At 43.0% G+C, this 19,676-nt stretch overlaps 1 protein-coding gene across 3 annotated transcripts in view; it reads right to left on the reverse strand.

Moving 5' to 3' along the window:
- pou2f2a (POU class 2 homeobox 2a) overlaps nt 1–17,766 on the reverse strand; it is a 44,677-nt gene extending 26,911 nt beyond the window's left edge. For all 3 annotated transcript variants that reach the window (XM_041988956.1, XM_041988954.1, XM_041988957.1), the window contains exon 1: nt 16,344–17,766. In XM_041988956.1, coding sequence (XP_041844890.1) covers nt 16,344–16,443 — 100 coding nt within the window. In that variant the 5' untranslated portion in view covers nt 16,444–17,766. The remainder of the gene's footprint in view (nt 1–16,343) is intronic.
- Between the last annotated feature and the right edge of the window lie 1,910 nt (nt 17,767–19,676).

Here is a 19,676-nt window from a genome sequence, read left to right on the forward strand (position 1 = left end):
CATGCATGCACACGTGCTGACCCGGTCCTAAACAAACTCATGCATTCATATTTAGTCATACAGATCACTCACCCATGCACAAACACATTCGTGAAAACTCCAACACGCTCATCGGATTCAAATACAAATGATTTGCCCTTGTTGTCATCTGTTTTCCCATAATACAGCAGATCATTTTCCTTTCAGCCCACATCATGACTGAAACTGTTTCTAGCTTTTTTAACTCCAACTCACTTGTCTTGTGGAAAAGACCAAACAGACACCGCCTCAGCTATCAGTGGCAGTAGATGTGAGTGGATATGACATATTCGCGTAAACATTGGATACATATACTATAAATATATATTGTCATTGATATTGCCTGTGTGGTTTAGTGCAGCTCCAGACTGAGTTCAGTGATAGAGTATACATCAGAGACTTGGGCTGGATACTACGCTTTGATTTGTAGAAAGATAGACTCACATGTGTGCATCTTTACACACATACTCACACAAACACACAGTACAATAACCAGCAGGCCTCTAACCTGCCTTGTTGGCTGGATGGGTGAATGCATTATTAAACACACAGGATTTCATATGTAGAGACAGAATATGAATGCTGCACTGCTGTGGATATTCACTGGCTCGCTCCAATCTTCACTATTTTCATATCTTTGTTGAAATTCTTTTACTTAATGTGTTCACTTGATAAATATTAAGTGTTATCAAATAAAAGACTATTGTATTTACTTACAAGTGCAATTTTATTTTTCATTTTTGAATGCTAATACTGCTATTATTGATTTTACATGTTTCTCCAGCTTATTCCTCTGTTCCTCTGTTTTTCATTCCTTATTTGATAAAGGGACTCATGATGAAGAATGATTGGCTGATTATACAACTCTGATATAAATGTATGGTTCCAGCTATATAAACACAGCTTCTTGTGCTTCTTGGCTAATGTCTGATTTTTTTGTGGAATAATTCAAATAGAAATCAGAGATCAGCCAGATGGGAGATGACCATGACAATGATAGGTGAAATACTTGACTGAAAGGACCTGGGGTCCTGGCATTCACATGGATGTTACTCATATACCCCCTACCTAAACATAGCTGCAAATGAAGCACAGCCTTCTTTCAGTGGCGCTCCCCAAAAGCAGCACCCTCTCTCAGGAGGTCAACACAGCTAAAACTGCTCCAGAATGGCTCAACAGAAATCTCAACGTGCCGACCTGGTCTGAAGGCTGCTCACATCGCAGTCTGAGTGAGCATTTGCAACAAGAATGATCTATATATTTTATACGAAGTTATATATAAATACTTAATATAAAGTTATAAAGGAAAGATAAAAGATTGCCTGGTAGAGTGAGGCTAGAAAATTAGACAAATGAGAAGTTTGAGTGATCAGATTTTGACTATGATGGACTACAGGGCATACAGTGAATGTATAACATCATCAGAGCAGATAAAAACCACAATGTCCCACCGATTGACCACAGGGCCCACACACGTGGCGCGGTTGAAGGGCAACTAAACCACAACACGAGTGCTGTGTGTGTTTACATCTGCAGGGTGGGCAGGCCGGGCCCCGACTCTCACGGTAATCGATGAACGAGGGAGGAAAGGGAGGCAGCGGGCGAGGTAGGGATGTGTGTGGGGGAGGGCGAGTGGGAGAAAATCGGTAAAGAAAGCAGGTTATCTACTGTCATTAGGGGAGGGGGAATCCCTGACTGGAGGGGGAGAGGGTCGGGTGGGTGAGGAGATGTGAGGGAAGACTGGGATTCATTGATAAAAAAAAAGGGGGGGAGAGAGGGGAGAAGGAGAGACTATGTTTGGCATCGAGAGAGAGCAGACAATTATCTGTATTGATTAGAGCGGCCCAGTACTGTGAAGACTGAGAAAACTATGACTGGATCAATAGAGAGGGAGAGACAGAGAGGGAGGGAGTTAGAGGATAGACAGACCAACAGAGAGAAACAAACGACAGAGATAAAAGATACATAGTGACTAACATAAAGAGTTGGAAACATTGTTTATGGTGCAAAACAAAGGCAAAGACCCAAGGTGGCATAAACATTAGGAGGGAAGTTAGGACGAGTCAATGAAAGCACAAGGAGATACATTACATTGTTGATGTCATTACTCTTTATCATTGATTTGTCAGCACAACCACAGAGTTCATTCAACAAGCCATCTACTGCCCTCCTATCATCGTAACACACAGCTAAACAAAGAGAGGTGGGAGAGAGGCTTAAAAAAGATACACACTCAGTAACCACAACCCAGCCAATAAGGACACATACGAATTTAGCTCAATCTGATTGTGTCCCTTCGGTCACCTGGAAGAAAATAAAGTGGAAAAAACATTCTTAAACCCCACTCATACCAATGCAAGTTGCTTGTAAATTTCTTTAGGTGTCCAGTGCACGTCTGCTGCAGCACCTAGCTAAAAGAGGACTAACCCACTGCGGTCCCCATGCACACATAAAAGAATATACTCTTTTATGCAGTTCAACTTAAAGAAAAAAAAAACAACTTTTTATATTTTAATCCCACTGTAGTAACAGACATTGATGACATTTTATTTTTCTTAATTGATTTTTTTTTTAAAGAAAACAATATTTCTTTTACTCTACTTTTATTCTACTCTGGTCTTGATGCTTTCTCTTTTAATGAATTTCATCTGCGAATTCTGGTAAATTTTAACACCTCTCATGAGCTGTCCTGCAAATGCAAAAGTTGTTTACATGTGGGAGCAACTGACTGAGCTTTCTAAAGCCCATGTAAACCTGGAATAGGACCCCAAATCCAGATAAGCTGAAGAAGCAAACAGGAAAAAGTTTAAACCTTTTATTTCCTTAATTATTATGGAAAATGTGAGATCACTGGAAAGAACAATAGATATGTATGGGGCAGAGACAAGGACATAGCAAGAAACATTGGAAATACATTATTATGTGTTTCACAAAGACATGGTCCACCTCTAAGTGTCCCCACAGTGAACATGGCTCACAAAGAAACTTTCTTTATTTCATACTATAAGGACAGAGACTGCAAACAGGGTGGTGAGAGTAAAGGAAGTGAGATCCCAAAGTCTTTTAACAAAGGGTGTTGTAAACCTGGACATGTTGTTTTGAAGGATCCTTCCTGAACCCTGGATATAAAACTTTTAGTTGTAGACTTCCATCTAGGCCTTATACCTCTTTTACCTGCTGATGCTGCATCTGATGTCATCATCCCAGTTGTTGCCAAGCTATAAACACAACACCCCAATAGATTCATATGGCCCTTTTCCAGTAGTACCTGCTCAACTCGACTTGGTTTTTAGGATTTAGCACCTGGTACTGGGTACTTTCTAACAACTACCTGGTGGGGTTCCAATCAAGCAGAAAATGTGACACCTACAGTGATGTGACGCCACTAATATGCCCGAACGACTTTACTGGATGAGTCATGAGAGTGACTCCTTCACAAGAACACCGACAAAATCTCCTGCATTTTTGGTCTCACCAGGCAGAGCCTTGTCTAGCTATCTTCTTTAACCTCGAGTCTGACAAAAAGCCTTACACCGAGCAGCAGGTATACCATTGCCTGGATGTCCTCCATTGTTGCATTGTATCCTTGTCGCATACAAATAATATCACAGGACTTCTGGAACAACTGTAACGGGAAAAGACCAACCAAACAGAGCTGAGTTGAACTTAGTAGAGGTGAACAGGTACTAGTTAAAGAGAGGCTATTGCGATCTGGAGAGATCTGGAGCCATACTTCTTTCTCTACTACATGCTCCCCTTTCCAAGAGTGTGTAAACCTATTTTAATTATTTCTTATTTATTTTAGGGATACACAGGAATATCGACTGCTATACAGCTTGATGACCGCAGCTGACCTCTCGGTACAAAGGAGTAACATCAACCGATGGCAGTGGCAGATCCTGTATCTGGTCCATCCTGGTTGTGTTGCACCAACAATGTCCTGAAACTGACAAGATATATGTGTATTTTTTGGATACGTTGGTGTGAAAGAATTTGTTCCCATTCAAAGATTGTGTGATGAAGGGCATAACATAGTTTAAAACTCTCTTTTTTATTGTGTGATTATTTTACTGGCATTTAAGTGGAACTAAATGACAAAAACCATTGGTATCTGCTATAAGCAAAAGTATCAACTTCAATATAGTAAGTATTAAAAAATATATAGTGTATGAGGACAACAAAAGTAAATGTAATAAATTCTTTGGAGAAAAAAAGTTGAGGAGATGAAGAATTTGATAAAAAAGGGGGCAAAGTTTGTAATGGAAGGGGAGCACTGAAAAATGTCAGAAGGGAGGTCAGTGCTCAGGTAGGGGGGCTTTCTGTGGGGCCTCTTTTTGTCCTAGACAAAAACCAAAATGGTGGAATAGAGGTGGAACAAAAGGCACACAAAGCGAAACAGGAGAGTGACAACCTGTGCTGAGTAAAAACATCCTGCTGGCACAAACACTTGCACAGGCACACACACGCACACACATACAGGCTGTCCAAAGTGCCTTCACTTTCCCAAAATGTCCTCATTGCAATGGTCTAAAACTTCAGCGGCCTCTTGTAAAGGTAGCTCTTACAGTACACAATATACACACATGCAAACACACAGACATGCACACGCATTAATCTCTAATCAGACCCTATCAAGTGTGTCCTACCCACTCGCTACACTTCCAGTTGAAACTTGCATTTCTTGGAATCCTTGGCCCCATTGCCCAGGCAACCCAGACCCACAGCAAACACATGTCCACCCACGCAATACACACACAGGGGACCACATCTGTCATTTCTTAGTTTATTGAACATTACAAGATGATAGAATTCAGCCTCCCACTTTCTTGATATTTTTTGACACCAAAGAGCAACGTATTGTCAGAAAAGGTTTATACAAACGTAAATAAATAGATGAAAAAACATAAACCCTGATTGAGGGAGCCAGGCTGGATATTGAGGAAACCTTTGGTAAGGGCAGAAAATGTCAGGTTAGACAAATGACCTTTTAAACATGGAACAGATGTAGAGAGTCATGCACACTATGGACAGAGGGCACCTCAACTGTCTGTCTCTTAACAGCTAGTGAAAAGATAAGTGTCGCTGTTCCATAAAACACTCACAACTTTAAATCAAAATCTGGAGCTAAACAAGTGATTCTTATCCTATATCAAAAGGGGGTTTTAAAACTAGTAGAGAAAAGAACACAAAGAGTTCAGAGCTCATTTCTGATGGGATAAAACTAGAAAAAAAAAAAAAAAAAAAAAAAAACCAGAGACGGAAAAAGAGCATCTGTGAAAAAAGCAGAAAATACAGAAATAAGTGACAATGACAGAGAGGAAGGGAAAGCAGACTATGAATTACAGGTGTAGAGTTATGCATGCATGACATCACTGGACCCCTCCTCCAGCCCTTGGGAATGGGCACCTTGGAAACGGTCGCTAAGGGAACAGAATACTGAGGGGAGGAGTGTGGGGACATAGTTGAAAAAAAATCAAGAGACAGAAGACATGCAGCTTATGAAACGCTAAATTGATACTTCATAATGTTTGTTTGTTTTTTTTTTTCATGTCATGTGATCTGGAAAAATATTTTCCAAACAAGCCAACCTTTACCTTTTGTCCCATTCAGTAAATGGGCCACCTCTGCTGCTTATAAAGGGCGGCAAGCGAAGCTCAATCACAGCTACAGTCTGCATTGTCCTCCTCCCCCCATATACTGTGACCTCTCATCCACTCCAGTCATTTAGAGAAGGGAGATTTAGTGCAGCACAGAGGCAGCATGATGGTAAAAACCAGCACATGATAGAGAGGCAGAAATGGCCTCGGGTCTCTGCTTTAACACATGGAGAAATATCGATGGAAAAACATGTTGACGGACAAACCGAAGCTGCTGTAATGAAACGTTGGCTGCTTGGAGGTCATTTTGACTAAAGCTAGAAGCTTGGTGAGTGGACTGAGAAATTAAAGTTACTAAACAACACTTACTTCAGCGTTTGAAAGGCTGCAGTAAGAAACAAACTTTGCCATGCCCACATGAGAGGGCCTCTTCTTGTCCAACTAGACAACACAATGTCCACTCAACACATCAGCTAAATGGATGTACTTTGACTCCCTTAGTCTTCTCCTATAACAAGTGAACAAGTCATTCGGAGCACCTTGCTTCAACGGGGAGTCAACATTACAGCAAACAATTACCACATCAATTAACTGCAACAGCAAAAAACAAAAATAAATTATGCATCACTTAGGTGGCCCCAGGGTTTATGTGCATTGCATTCATTTCCATTCAGCATGTTTGCAAAGAACTATCACACACATACCAAAGGTTTAAATTTAGCATGTAATATAGATTTGATATGTATGCATAATAAGTGATCAATATCTTTTGCTGAATAAAACATGCTGCTGGTTTTTGACAGGCCGATTTGAAATGGAGATCTTATGCTAATACAAAAAGGCTTCAGTGAGATTGGCCCTGAACCCTCCACATACCTGCAGTTCACATTTAGACGATCTCACCTGCATTCTCCATAATGCATGAGCCCACTGCATATATATCACCCTCTGCACAACTCTCTCACACCTACACACACACTTCCACATGCACAACAAAGCACTAACACACTAGTGTGTCCACAGTGACAAGGGGCAGATATGCACAGAGTAGCCATGCTGGAACTTATGCACACATTCACTATCAACCAGTCCACCACAACTGACAAATGGTCAACACATACTTCATGGTGAAAATATGATATACCCTATATGTGAAAATCCACAAGAAATAACTTATAGATTATGTATTTTCTATATGATGGGAGAACTTGGCCAGAAAAAATGACATAGCTGTTACAACTGCTTTGATTGCTATGAAACATGTTGGAAATACATCTAGTTTAAAAAAAAGAGAAAACGAGAGATAAAACCCACTGTTCTTTGATCGAGCGGTGTGAGACACACAGGCAGTGCTTAATCAAAACACTGGTAAGCCATCCTGAACTTCCAGGCTTTCAGCTGCAAGAAGAAGGGTCAGGGTTGCTGAACATCTCAGAGTGTGAACGGGGCTGGAGTTGGTGTGTATTTACTTTTGGGTTTTCGTGCACCTGCATAGTTTTCCTGTTTGTAAGAAATCATGGCAGTTGTATTTGTGGGCTGCCAATTAACACACACACACACACACTTCCTGAAAGGTAAAGTCAGCCGAAGCGAGGAATGAGGAATGGCAAGATAGAAAAGTGAAGGCACTTGAACGGTTGATGTTACTGCAGACAATATTCCAGCATGGAAGACTGCAGTTTACATTATTATAGTAGTAAACAATAAATATGCATTTACAAGGCAGTATGTCTGCTTTAGAAGACAACTGAATTTACTTTGTACTTCTATCTCTTTCTGTCTCTCTGCCCCTGCTGGTCTTTAACCTTGGCCTTTGGTGCTTCTGCCTATCGCAATAAAGTCACCCCTCCTCCTCTCTACCTCTCCCCCCTTCCTTCTTTTTCCTTCCTCCTCCTCCTCCTCCTCCTCTCTGTCTCTCTCTGTCCCCACTGTTGTCCACTGTTCCACTCATTCATAGTAAACACTATTGATTTTCAGCAGGGAAAATAAAAAAAAGAAACCATGAATTTTAATGCCCCTATCTGTCCCCTTCTCCATCTCTTCCTTCCCCCTCCTGCCTCTCCCTTCTCTTCCCTTCACCTCCTCCAGCACCACCCCGTCTTTCCTGAGGGGAGGATAAAGAGATGGGGATCGTGTGTGTATGTATGTGTGTGCTGTATGTGTGAGTGTAAGGTGGTGGTATGGAGAAGGGGGTTGCATTTCTCATTTCCCAGCTGTGCCTCTCTCATGCAACTGCCCCCCGTCCCAACCCCTCCTGCACTTCTCCTCCCCATCTCATCCTTTTTTCGTCCTCCGTCCTTCTCTGTTGTTCCCCTCCTCTGTTCACACTGGTTTCAACTCTGGGGAGTGGAAGCCAATGAAGCTCACACACAAACACAGCTGATAGTCACACACAGATAGGAGCTGCCCATTCTGCTGCGCTTAAACAATCACATGCATGCACATCACAAGGGATACAAACAGTCCCTGGTTCAAGGCCATTCACAGGCAAGGCAAACATATACATATAAATGCCTGATTTACTCACTCGGTGAGTGACACCATCATTCAACATCACTGTGTAAAGTATTGAAATTTCCTGCCACTCCTCTCTTTTCCTTTTCAAAGTCTTCCTGCTATATCCTCGCTCTCACTTGCCTGTGTTTCTGCTGCATTTATATACCTTTAACCCCCTTCTCCTTCCATCCCCTCATCTTCCCCAACCTTTCTTTTCTCTATGTCCCTTGCTCGGCCTCCCTCTTCTACTCTGTGTATTGATTTTGCTATAAGTGGTGTCCCGGTTGCGACAGGTTAGCACAGACAGACAAAGGCAGACTTCATCAACCAGTGTTAAACACAGAAGCCACGTCCTCAATAATCACTCCATCACACAAAAGACGACAAGAGACAGAGAGGGGAGAGTGCTGAGAGGAAAGCATGAAGAGAGCATTGATGAATAGTGAAAAATCCAAGAAGAAGGGAAAACTGTGTTCTTTTTTTTTGTATGAAACAATGAAATTGTTTGCAACCAGGATTCACGCACAGATAAGTTTGAGCGGTGTTCTGGTGTAACACCAGCTACTATTATTGTCTTAAGGTTTGGGTCAATGCCTCTTTTAACAACCTCATTATAAAAGTAAGTGCATATGGACCTGCAGATCCTTTTAAAACATTTTGAATTAACGTGTGTCTGTGCACATGTGTGCATATGTTTTTGTGTGTGGATATATACACGCAGACAGTTTTCATCTCCTCTTAATCTCCTACTCTTAATTCAGAGTGTACATTGAGCCGCCTAATAGGATGTGACTGGAGTGCCTGCTGCAGCGCTAGCTAGCTAGCCGCTAATGAGAAGGCCGCCACAGCCAGAGAATCAAAGTGCTTCATCAGCACTCCTAATTACTTTAAACCTCGTTAGTTGGCTGGAAAGCCAACATCTGCTCTCTGGAACAAAGTATATCCAAATATAACACCAACATTGCCTGATGGGTCCAAGTGAGAATCAAAGGCCAGGCTAATAGCACAATGTTCCATTTTATTGTTCTTTCCTGGATTGCAATTGTTATAACACCAAGTTTATTTTCTCTTAGATATTTAGTTAGAAATAAACTACAAAGGGATAATATATGTGACAAATTTTATTTACTTTTAGCTAATCAGCAAAGTCATTGTTGCTGAAAAGCCTGTCTGCAATGTCTTTGAGGTCTGAGGGTGATAATGTTGCCCATCTATGAAGCAGCAGGTGTGTGGACAGCAGGTTTCCATGTAGCTCTGTCTGTTTGCCCATTCACCCCCTCTCTGTCTCTGATCAAAGCACATCCTTTCAACCCCCCTTTGCCCTCACTACCTTCTGCTGTTCCTCTCTTCCACCTCCACCTCTTTTGGCCTCCACCTTCTCTCCCCTTCATAATTTGACTGATGATTATACTTGTCACTCATGGCAGCATGTGGCCAATTAGGAAGAGGGTTGATGGGGAGGGGACGGACGAGCAGGTTGTGATGAGGTGGAGGGTGGGGGGTGTATTAAAACTTGTCTTTACTCTTTCCACTTAGTCAGCCCCTTTTAGCTCTCAGCTGTGAGAGAAGCAGATACTAATTTCTGTTCAATTTTCCGTCAGAGATTCAAGAAACACACAAGAGATGCATTTTCTTTCCAATGCTGCGGCCTTGTCTCATACTCTCTTGGCCACTTCAGCATCTCCCCATGTTCCAAGGTAATCACAGACTCATTTAAAGTCACTTTTGCACACTACCTCTGACTGGTGGTTAAGAGTGCGATGGCAGACTAGGCTTTTATGGGCCTTAATGTGTCGTACAGACACTTTGGCAACCAGGCTGCTGTTGCTGAAGATGTGAGAAGGGAGAAGAGGGAGAGGGCAGGACATGTGAGGCCAACAGCCATGGCGACTTAACCAGGCTGAAAAAAGGGGGAACGAAATAGGATGAAAGAGGAGGGAGGGAGAGGGACGTGCACAACAAAATGGACAGAACATGGAACCGTCAAAAGAAAGGGGAAAGAGGGGTCACTTAGTCACTCCTGCAGCACCCCCTGCTCTGCGCCTCCTCCCTTGTCCCCTTTACAAGCAGACAAAGGGACAGAGGGGTGCAGCCCTTGTAGAGAGGAGGGAGGGGTTTGAGCCTCCCTCGGTCACCCCCTTCTTTTTCTCTCATCAATAATATTTAAAGACAACCAGTTAACATTTTTAGTTTGGAGATATACAGGTGAACACATCTGAGATCTGTTAAAATAAATTAGACACATAAAACATCCACAGAAATGTATTTTTGACACATATTAATATGAATGAATATACTTTATTAGTCAGGATTTCAAATTTAAAAATATATATTGTATTTAAACTTTAGAAATCATTATGTTGGGAAGTGTTTGTTGTCTCTTGAGAATTGTCATATTTTGGCAGCAAAGAGAAAAAGTGTGAGTTTTCACTTCAAGAAAAAAGGCAGGGAGAGAGAGAGAGAGAGAGAGAGAGAGAGAGAGAGAGATTGCTCAAGGGAAATGAGAGGAAGAAGAGGTGGTGGAGTACAACAGATTAATTTCAGGACAGAATAGTCTTGCTGAGAGAGGGACAGAGAGCAGGAAGGATAGAGGGGATAAAGAAAAGGGAAAATGCTAAGAAGAAAAGGAGAGAAGGGAGATTAAACAAGCATTCAACTCTCAAAAGGCTGAGGTGCTTTTGGGAGTCTCTATTCTGCATCTGTGTGTATGTGTGTGTGTGTGTGTGTGTGTGTGTGTGTGTGTGTGTGTGTGTGTGTGTGTGTGTGTGTGTGTGTGTGTGTGTGTGTGTGTGTGGATGAATTTGCTTACACTGTGAGATCACTTAAAGCAGACATGTTTGCTGCCTCAAACAAAAAAAAAACCTAATCGGTAAGCACTGTCATCCACCCTCAGTCTGAAGGACAGCAGCAGAACCCCAAAGGTTAAATGGACCCCTTCATTATCATAAATTTTATCAGCTAAATGAAATGGAGAGGAGGACCTCTGATTTAGGTGTCTGCTCTGCTGGACTTAAAAGGGAGACACCCAATCAAACCCCTGGGTTTTATTGGTCTTTTTTATTATCTAAATGTACTGGCACATGAGCCAGGTGCCAGAGGTGACAGCCTGCAGCAATCAACAACAAAAAAGACAGCAGCTAGTGAAAACACATTGTTGGTCTATAAATGAGACGAGTCATCTCAGCAAATAGACAGTACAAATGTTGCATATTCTGCCAAAGAAAATACAGGAGGCTTTGGTCACACTGAGCAGAGGAATGTTGAGAGCCTGCCACTGAGACTTCAGAGCGATAATGGAATACATCAGGCAATTTTAGGAGGAAAACAATCACTAAAAATCAGTTAATAAAGGGTTCAATATAATCAGCAGGAGTTCCAATGCTGGCTTGAACTGCTTGATAGTTTGTTGCAGGTGATTGGTAGCATGTGGAGATGTCCACTCCAGTCCTGATCACAACCAGGCTACCACTGACAAAGAATCCACACACACTCTCAAAGTAGGATGTCCCCCATGTAGAGGTCAAGGCTTCTTGAGCTCTCTGCATGCACATCATCTGTATGTTACTGAGGGGGAGATAAGGAGAGGCAACTAGAACCACAGAAGGAAGTATAAATCAATATCTAGGATGGAGTCAGGTGGTTTGTATGTGTTTACTCCTACTGATGTGTTGATTAAATGTCCTGCACACACATTCACACATACCACACACAGTCCATCCATCCCTCTCTGCATGTGTTCTCTTGATGATTAAGGTTTCTAGGTCTGATTAAGTGGCCTGGTCACCAGGCTCCTGGTCAGGACTAATGCTGAGCTGTATTTCACTGGACACAATGACGGACTGCGCAAAATATTTCCTCCAAATGAGAGTCTGTGCCAATTTAGTGAACACATTCCAAACTAATAGATACCCTGTAAATGTAACTCATCTAAGGTCTTTGAAATATTTTCTTGCTGCATCCTGCGGTGTCTACTTCAAAGTGTCTTTGTTGGAGTATATACATTTAAAAGCATGTCTGTAAAGGTCACTTTCTCTGTAACAGGGCATGTGTGAAAGTGTATATATGCTGTATGTGTGTGTGGTAATGGCTGATGAAGATGTACCATATTCGCGTGTCTTGTTCCCCCCGTTCCCCTGGAGAAACTCAATACCACTCACTGCTGCTAATGAGCTGTGGGACCTCATCAGCATTAATACTACATAAGTCTCAACCAGCACACACATCAGTCCACATATACACACAAATCCACCAACCTACTGACGCATATGCACACCTGTGCAAATCCAATAAAAAGGTAAACAGTTAATAGGATTAAAAGGAATTTTAAAACCCTGCTGTTACACAAACAACACAGCAGTACTAATGTTATCATTGTACACTTACATGCTGGATTTAGCTGGATTAATCCAAAAGCATGAAACATGCTTAATTCCCAATATATATTTTGAAAGAGCAGTCTCCTTAATTAGAGCAGCAATTACATGCTCATATTTCCATAAATAAGTCTTTATGCTTCAAGAATTACTGTACATCCAATATTGACTTTAATGGGTAATTCATTACATAAACACATCGGTTAAGAAGACATCACTGCTGTGGCTTCTGTGGATTTAGTCATATTGTCCAACAGTGCTGAGGGTATCTGTGTGAGCGTAACATACACAAATAGATGAACTGATGGCCAATCAGCTTCTAAAGCATTCTGCCATCAGCATGCTACATTCAGGACTGTGTGGCCGGCTCATATGCTGCAATCTAATTCTACTACCACAGAGCAAAAGAGGAGAGAGAGTTTTGTGTTGTGACAGAGAGCAGAGAGTGGGAGGCAAAGGGAAAAGAAGAGGGGAGAGAGAGCTACAGCGAATGAGAGAGGTAGCTTAATGCAATAAAGCATGTAGTATTGACATCTTTCTCGTGTCTATTGATTCCCCATTATGTTGCTAACAAACCCAGGTTGACATTTTGTCATTTGCAATCATGTTAACACTGCGACTTGCACGCTCCCCTCCACAAACCAATCTATACCTACACACACTAGTTTGCACATGTGTTCATGCTTGTGCATGAACACACTTGCTCCCTCTTTGTCACACACACAAGAAGCAAATGGGTAACCATGTGCATGTGCTTACATCATGCTGCACTTAAAGACTTAAAAACTTAAAGATTACCCTGTGCAGCTGATAGAAATGTCTTAAAAGTAGGCAAGAAGCACATAACCATAACAAAAGATATGTTGATTAATGTGTTTAGATTAGGCATTTTATTGGAATGTAGTGTGTGAAACTGTAAACATCAGATTGTCCCTGATGGTCAGGAAATGTTAGGTGAAAAAAAAATTAGTAACTGTGTAGTTTTATGTTGCTCTGTCTGAAATGCATAAGCAAACATGAAGCAATTTATGAGTATCTAAAATCTGAAACATATCAGAGTGTAAGTGCTTGCGTGTATAAAAGAGACAGATAATATACAGCAGGAGATGGTGGTTAATAGTGTGTGACTGAAGGTGCATAGCCGAGATGAACTGAATCTAGGTGTATGTGTAAGCGTGTGTGAGAGATAAGGAAAAAGAAAAAAGCTGTCTCGAGTCTCCTTGATGTCCCATCATATCATTTCAAACCCTGCACTGTGTGGGAAACCTGTGGTTTCTCCTCTATGTCCCATTAAACTTTCATATGCCAGTTAATGCTGATGGCTCCACAAACCACTTTACCACACAAACGCACACGTTTTCAGAAATAGTTCATACAGTGGTGGCTCTGACCTGTACCTCCACAGACATGATGCCATTAAAAATAGAACAAAACCTGTATCGGTTACAGCAGCTCGCCGTCCAGGTGGAAAACGGTCTAACAGGCTTGTTTTATGTTACTGTATATGATGGCCTGTCTGTTTCATGACAACGTGTATGTGCCTGTTGGTTTATGTGAAGCCCCCACAGGGGTAGTGCATGAGTGCTCGAGGCCTGTTGTAACATGAAAGAGAATGAAAACACAGGGGGGCAGCGAAGGGTCAGTTGGGGCTGAGTGTAACACTCCTGCTGTGACCTCTGACCCCACACAAAGCTCCAAGCAGAGGAGTCAAGTAGCTGCCACCAGTCAAAGAGACAAGTTAACTGAGCTCTCAAGTTAAGAGCCCTGCAACAACATTGGAAATCTGTGTGTGTTCTTTGTGCAGCTATCAGTGACGGTCAGGAAAGCATACATTAAAGTTCAAGGACAATATGTGCAGCTAGTCAGTAGGTTGTTTAAAATATCTGTTTGAGAAAACTTCTAGGAGCTGTCATTCTTTGCTGTTTGCTTTTGTTGAGCTCTTGCAGAAAACAGTGAGGCCCAGTTTTGATCCAGAGATGTTGAACTGATCTACCACTAGACATTTTGGAAAGGACAGCGCGTTGTACTGCGTTAGAAAAACTGAATAAAATCAGCATCGCATTGTGAATCACTGTTATCCCACCATCTATGGAATTCAGCAGCCTGTGTACACATCCCATCAGTTTGCCTGCTTATTCAGATGCTGGCCCCGGCTTGGGACACTGCAACATAATGGCTCATCCGTGGTTTACTCTCACCTCTCAAGCTCAAACTGGGTTTTCCTTTCCCTCCTCGTTTTTCACTCTGTCATCCACTCTTACTTTTACCCACTTCTCTCCTCTCGCGCTCTCTCTTTCCACATTTTTTTTATCTCGTTCTGACATTCGCCATTTTTCAATGTGTGGAGGGCGAAAACTCCTCCTCCCCCGGTTCCTGCGCCTCATCCTCCTTCCTATGTCTCACCCACTTTCCTCTCAAGAGATATGGCAGGTAACAGGTCCCGTTCACCCCTCTATTTTCTCTCCACCTATATCACCTGTCTTCTTACTGTCATATGTTCCACACTGTTGACTGAGTATGTGGACTAAGTGTGAAGCTGGGCATCTCTGGAATCAAATGGGCTCAAACTGATCTGGAGACGAGATGGGACTTGTGCACTGGTGATGCTTTGAGGAGCTGGCCCTTTAAGTGCCCATCCACTGCTAAGGTGCACACTAAAGCACACTTACCTATAACATACAGATGCCAAAAATTGTATGTATAGGATATATTTAATAACTTCAAAAATGGCACATTGTAATTACCGAACCCCTCCTTTTTTCTTTTTTTTAGGTTTTGTCCATACACAGAAGTTCTTCAGTGTAAATATACAGAGTAGAAAAATATCTGGGGGTACAGAGCTGAGCAGCTGTTGCATGTCAGAGAAACTGGACTGGACTGAGCTAGATCCCTCTGACAACGACAGTCAGTGACACGTTGAAGACGGCCTGACTGCTCCCACCATGCGTCCTTTTCTTCCACTTCAGCGCAGATGAAACGCAGACGGCGCCACAGCCGGGTCCCTCCTCCCCCGCCCTGACTCCACACTCCCTCTGCTGCTCCGCTTCCAACCGTGCAGCAGCCAAGCAACAGGACAGAGAGACGCAGTCACTCCAAGTATATTCTTGGAGATGTTTGAGAAGATGGGAAGCTTGATAGCTAACCTGTATGCAAGTCAAAGCGACAACCACGAAGAAACACAGATGGACAGCGTGAGGAGTCACTAACAAGCACAAGCACAAAATTATGTAAAATAAAACCCCAAAACTGTGTTTTTCTCCTTCTGTGTGCTTCAGTATGGCGGTACTCCTTCGTGCACCTACTCTCTCTTTCTATCACCCCCTCTCACTGCTTCCACCGGCCCAGGAATCGATCTCCGCAGGATCGATAAGTTGGCATGAATATTCCCTGCCTGCCGAGAGTCTAGTTGGGGAGAGTCGGAGGCTGAGGCTCAGGCGCAGGCAGTGGAGAGGAAGGGAAGGACGGGGACGGAGATAAGAGAACAAAATACCCGGAGAAAGGAACGGATTGGCGGCCAGGAGACAAACCAACACTGGGGGTGGAACAGCAGCGCATCGTCTCACAGACTGGACAGCAAGAAAAAGGACATTTTGTGACATTAATTTTCAATGACTCCGGACAGTCTCGTGCCCTCGAAGAAGCTTCTTAAGATTTTAAACAGCCTCGCGAAGAACGCAAAGGACCCAGTTTAAGCCCTCAAAAAGGAGACCGAGGAGTGCGTGCGTGTGTAAGTGGGTGTGTGCGCCGACACTTCTCCCCGCCGCAAGTGCATGATCGGTTCAGTGCAAGGCGGGGCGGGTCTGCAAGGCTTGGCCGACATGGAGAAGGTGTAGCCGGGACAAGAGATAAAATGTCTTACCAGAGTTGGAGCGGAGAGCCAGAGGGGACTTGAGACGCCAGGCGTTGAGGTCAGGGGCAGTTCTCTGAAACACGAACGGCACTGGCAAGGGAACAAACATGATCTTCCTCCTGCTTCTTGTTTTGATGCAAATAATCTGACAGAAGCGCCGTAACAAGCTCTTTCCTCCTCTGAGGCTTCTGAATCTTCGTCCACTTCTCTGTCAGACAGCTTTGGGAGAATATTTTGGTTTGAAGAGCTCACAACATTCGCAGTTAGGTGTGTACACATGTATCCCCAGCTGCGCGCTTTTATTTACACGTGTGTATGTCGACTGGTGGTCGGCATTAGTTTTGGTGTAGCCTAAATGTGCATAGAACATATATGTAGGATGATCCCTTGACTAGAGCAGTTAGCTATTTAGTCCAGACTAACACACAGACGGATGGAGAGGAGATCAGAAGTCACTTCTACGGTTACATGAAAAGTTTTGTTACAACTACAGGCCTATTATAGCTTTATAATAAAAAAAAAAGGCTGCGTGTCACCTGTCTGTTGTTGGTGATCCACCTGCGTCTCTGTTACCTTTGCACTGCTAGAGCTTTTTCCTTGAGTAAACATAGAGGGCCCGGAGCTTATTCTACCTCTCACTTCTCACCAGTTATGTGTCCTGTAGGTGTGAAAAAGGCATGAGAACAGTCGCTATAGCCTTATAATCCTGTGGCATCCCCGGCCGGGCTAAGCTTTGGTATTCGCTTTGCAGCTTTAAAAACACCATAAATAGGACACACAGCAGCGAAAAAGACTGTATAAAAGGCAAGCAAGAGTTATAAAGTCTTATTTGGATTACTGTAGTATTTGGTTTTTATCTATTGTATATATTTGGTCTCTAGCTGCACGCGCTCCTTCTTTTCTCTTTGCATGAGGAGGCTACATTCATTCACTCGCGCAAAGCAGCGGATCGTGTCGCGAGCACATTTAAAACAGCTTCATTAAAGCTTTTCAGTCGGCAATAAATAAACAAGTGGAGGTGGTGGGGTTGGGGAGGATGAGAGAGAGAGAAAGGCTGCACGGACACAAACAGAAAACACAACGCGCGCGCTTGGCCCTAACGCTCCTCCTCCCTCGCTCTGTCACAAGGCAGTAATTAAAACGCAATCAATCGATAGATAAATAAACAAATAAATAAATAAATACCGGGGATAAATAATAATAATTATAATAATAAACTCACTAAACCACACTAAAAAAAACAGCGGATAGAAGACAGCTAGAATCCGTTCATGGTGTCGCGTTTTTGTTTCTCTCTTTTTTTTTATCGGAACACTTGCCTATCTCCGTCCATCCGTCTGTGTGTCTTTTTTTTGTCTGTCTGTTTGTCCCGTTATTATTTGGGAACCCCAATAGCTTATTCGACCCGGCTCCCTCCAGGATGGTAGCGATCTGCCACTAGGCTGGCCGCAACATTGAGACGAGAGAGGACCCGCTACTACTCACACATCACCACCCCACCCCCGCACCTCCCTCCATCCCTCAATCCCTCCCTCCTGCTTCCCTTCCTCCCACCTACCCACCCACCTAACACCCCCCCTACCTCCCCCGTTTTCACTACCGCTGCAAAAGGTATCCTGTATTGATTTCTGGACCCCCCTCCCCCTTAATAATACCGACTATAATGATGCCAATGGTGATCAGTGCATTACTGTCGGCCTCCTTAGGAAGGGATGAAGTCCTGATAGAATCCATGGATCCCTATAGGTGCTTAGAGTTAATAATCTATCAGGATGGACACAATTAAGTTATCTCATCACTGCTGCTTTTAATAAGCCCTCCTGAGCGGACGAGGGAGGATCATTAGATTATTCAGATAGATACGGAAAGACAAGCTCCAGGCATGAGATCTTTCAAGCTTGCTCTGCAGGCCGATCATACAGCTCATTTAGCTTATGTATATATGTGTACATATAGGCTATATATATACATATATATATATATATATATATATATATATATATATATATATATATATATATATATATATATATATATATATATATATATATATATATGTATGTATGTATGTATGTATGTATGTATACAAGGAAATGTTGGACATAAACTCGGGTTATGCGTTTTTTTTAAGTGTCAGAGGATGAGCTCTCCCTTTACAAAGGTGATCAGAACTTGCCAGATCTACTTCCCTCGATCCTGGCCTCCCCCAGCAAGTCTCTCCACGCCTGTGCCCTCACCCTCCACAGCACCGACGTGTTACATGCTGTCAATTACAGGCCAGCATCAGTCAACGCCTGGCTCTTACACACCAGATTATTGTCAATATAGATTTTTAAATAGAAAAATCTATACCTTAAAGCATCGCAGTCAATACGGACAAATCAATAGGAATGAGCGCTCTCGAGCTTCTTGGGCCTGAGAGCAACATCCCGGAGGACTGTTTGTAGCTGCTCGTCTGATTATGTGGCTGATTAGGCATGTTTTAATGGAAGTTGGACGTACAGTGAATGATCCGCCCATCATCACCACACTAGTCATCAACAGACAGCCATATTGCCAAGAAATATGTGCTTCACACTAAACTGGCATATTCTTAATTATGAAAAATGTGTCATTCCCTGTAGAAGACAAGTAGGTTTTATTGTCCTTCTCCCTCCGCTTCACATATGACAGATGACATCCGCAGGTCCAATGAGGAAGAGGAGGGGAAGGGAGCAAGAGGAAACGGGAGAAAAGGGGAGGAAGGAAGGGAGACATGAGAAGTAGAAAGGGGGGACACTGATAGAAAGGAGTGAGGAGCACTAATGAAAGAGCAGGAGTAGAGTGGAGGTGAGGCAAGATTTGGAGAAAGGAGAAAGAAGGGAGAAAAGGAAGGGAAGGGAGAAGTGACTTGTTGTCCTTCAAAGACCCCCTTCTTTCCACAAAGGGAGCCATGCGCGCCCCCTTTCCCTCCTCCCTCCACTCCTTCCAGACAAAAGCAATTATTTCTTGTAGAATGTAGTGTGCGCGTCTATGGAAGAGAGGGATGGAGGGAGGGTGTGTGAGATTGAAGGAGGGGAAAATAAGTGTTGGAGGGGTGAGGAAGGTGAGGGGGTGAGGAGGAGGGAGCGGGGGTGCTAACATGTACAGCATCCACCCGTTTGTCCTCCACAGACTTCTTGCCAAACTCTTCTATTTCATCCATCTGACATACAAAAGTGTCAACTGGGTATTCACACAGAAACATCTGCATAGAGTTCAGATATTCACAAACCAGCTGATGATGGTTGGATCTTGTGATCTGACACACACACACACACACACACACCACCACCACCACCACACCAACAAACCCTTACTCCT

Source organism: Melanotaenia boesemani, chromosome 6 (assembly GCF_017639745.1).
Source record: "Melanotaenia boesemani isolate fMelBoe1 chromosome 6, fMelBoe1.pri, whole genome shotgun sequence".
Classification (NCBI taxonomy): Eukaryota; Metazoa; Chordata; class Actinopteri; order Atheriniformes; family Melanotaeniidae; genus Melanotaenia; species Melanotaenia boesemani.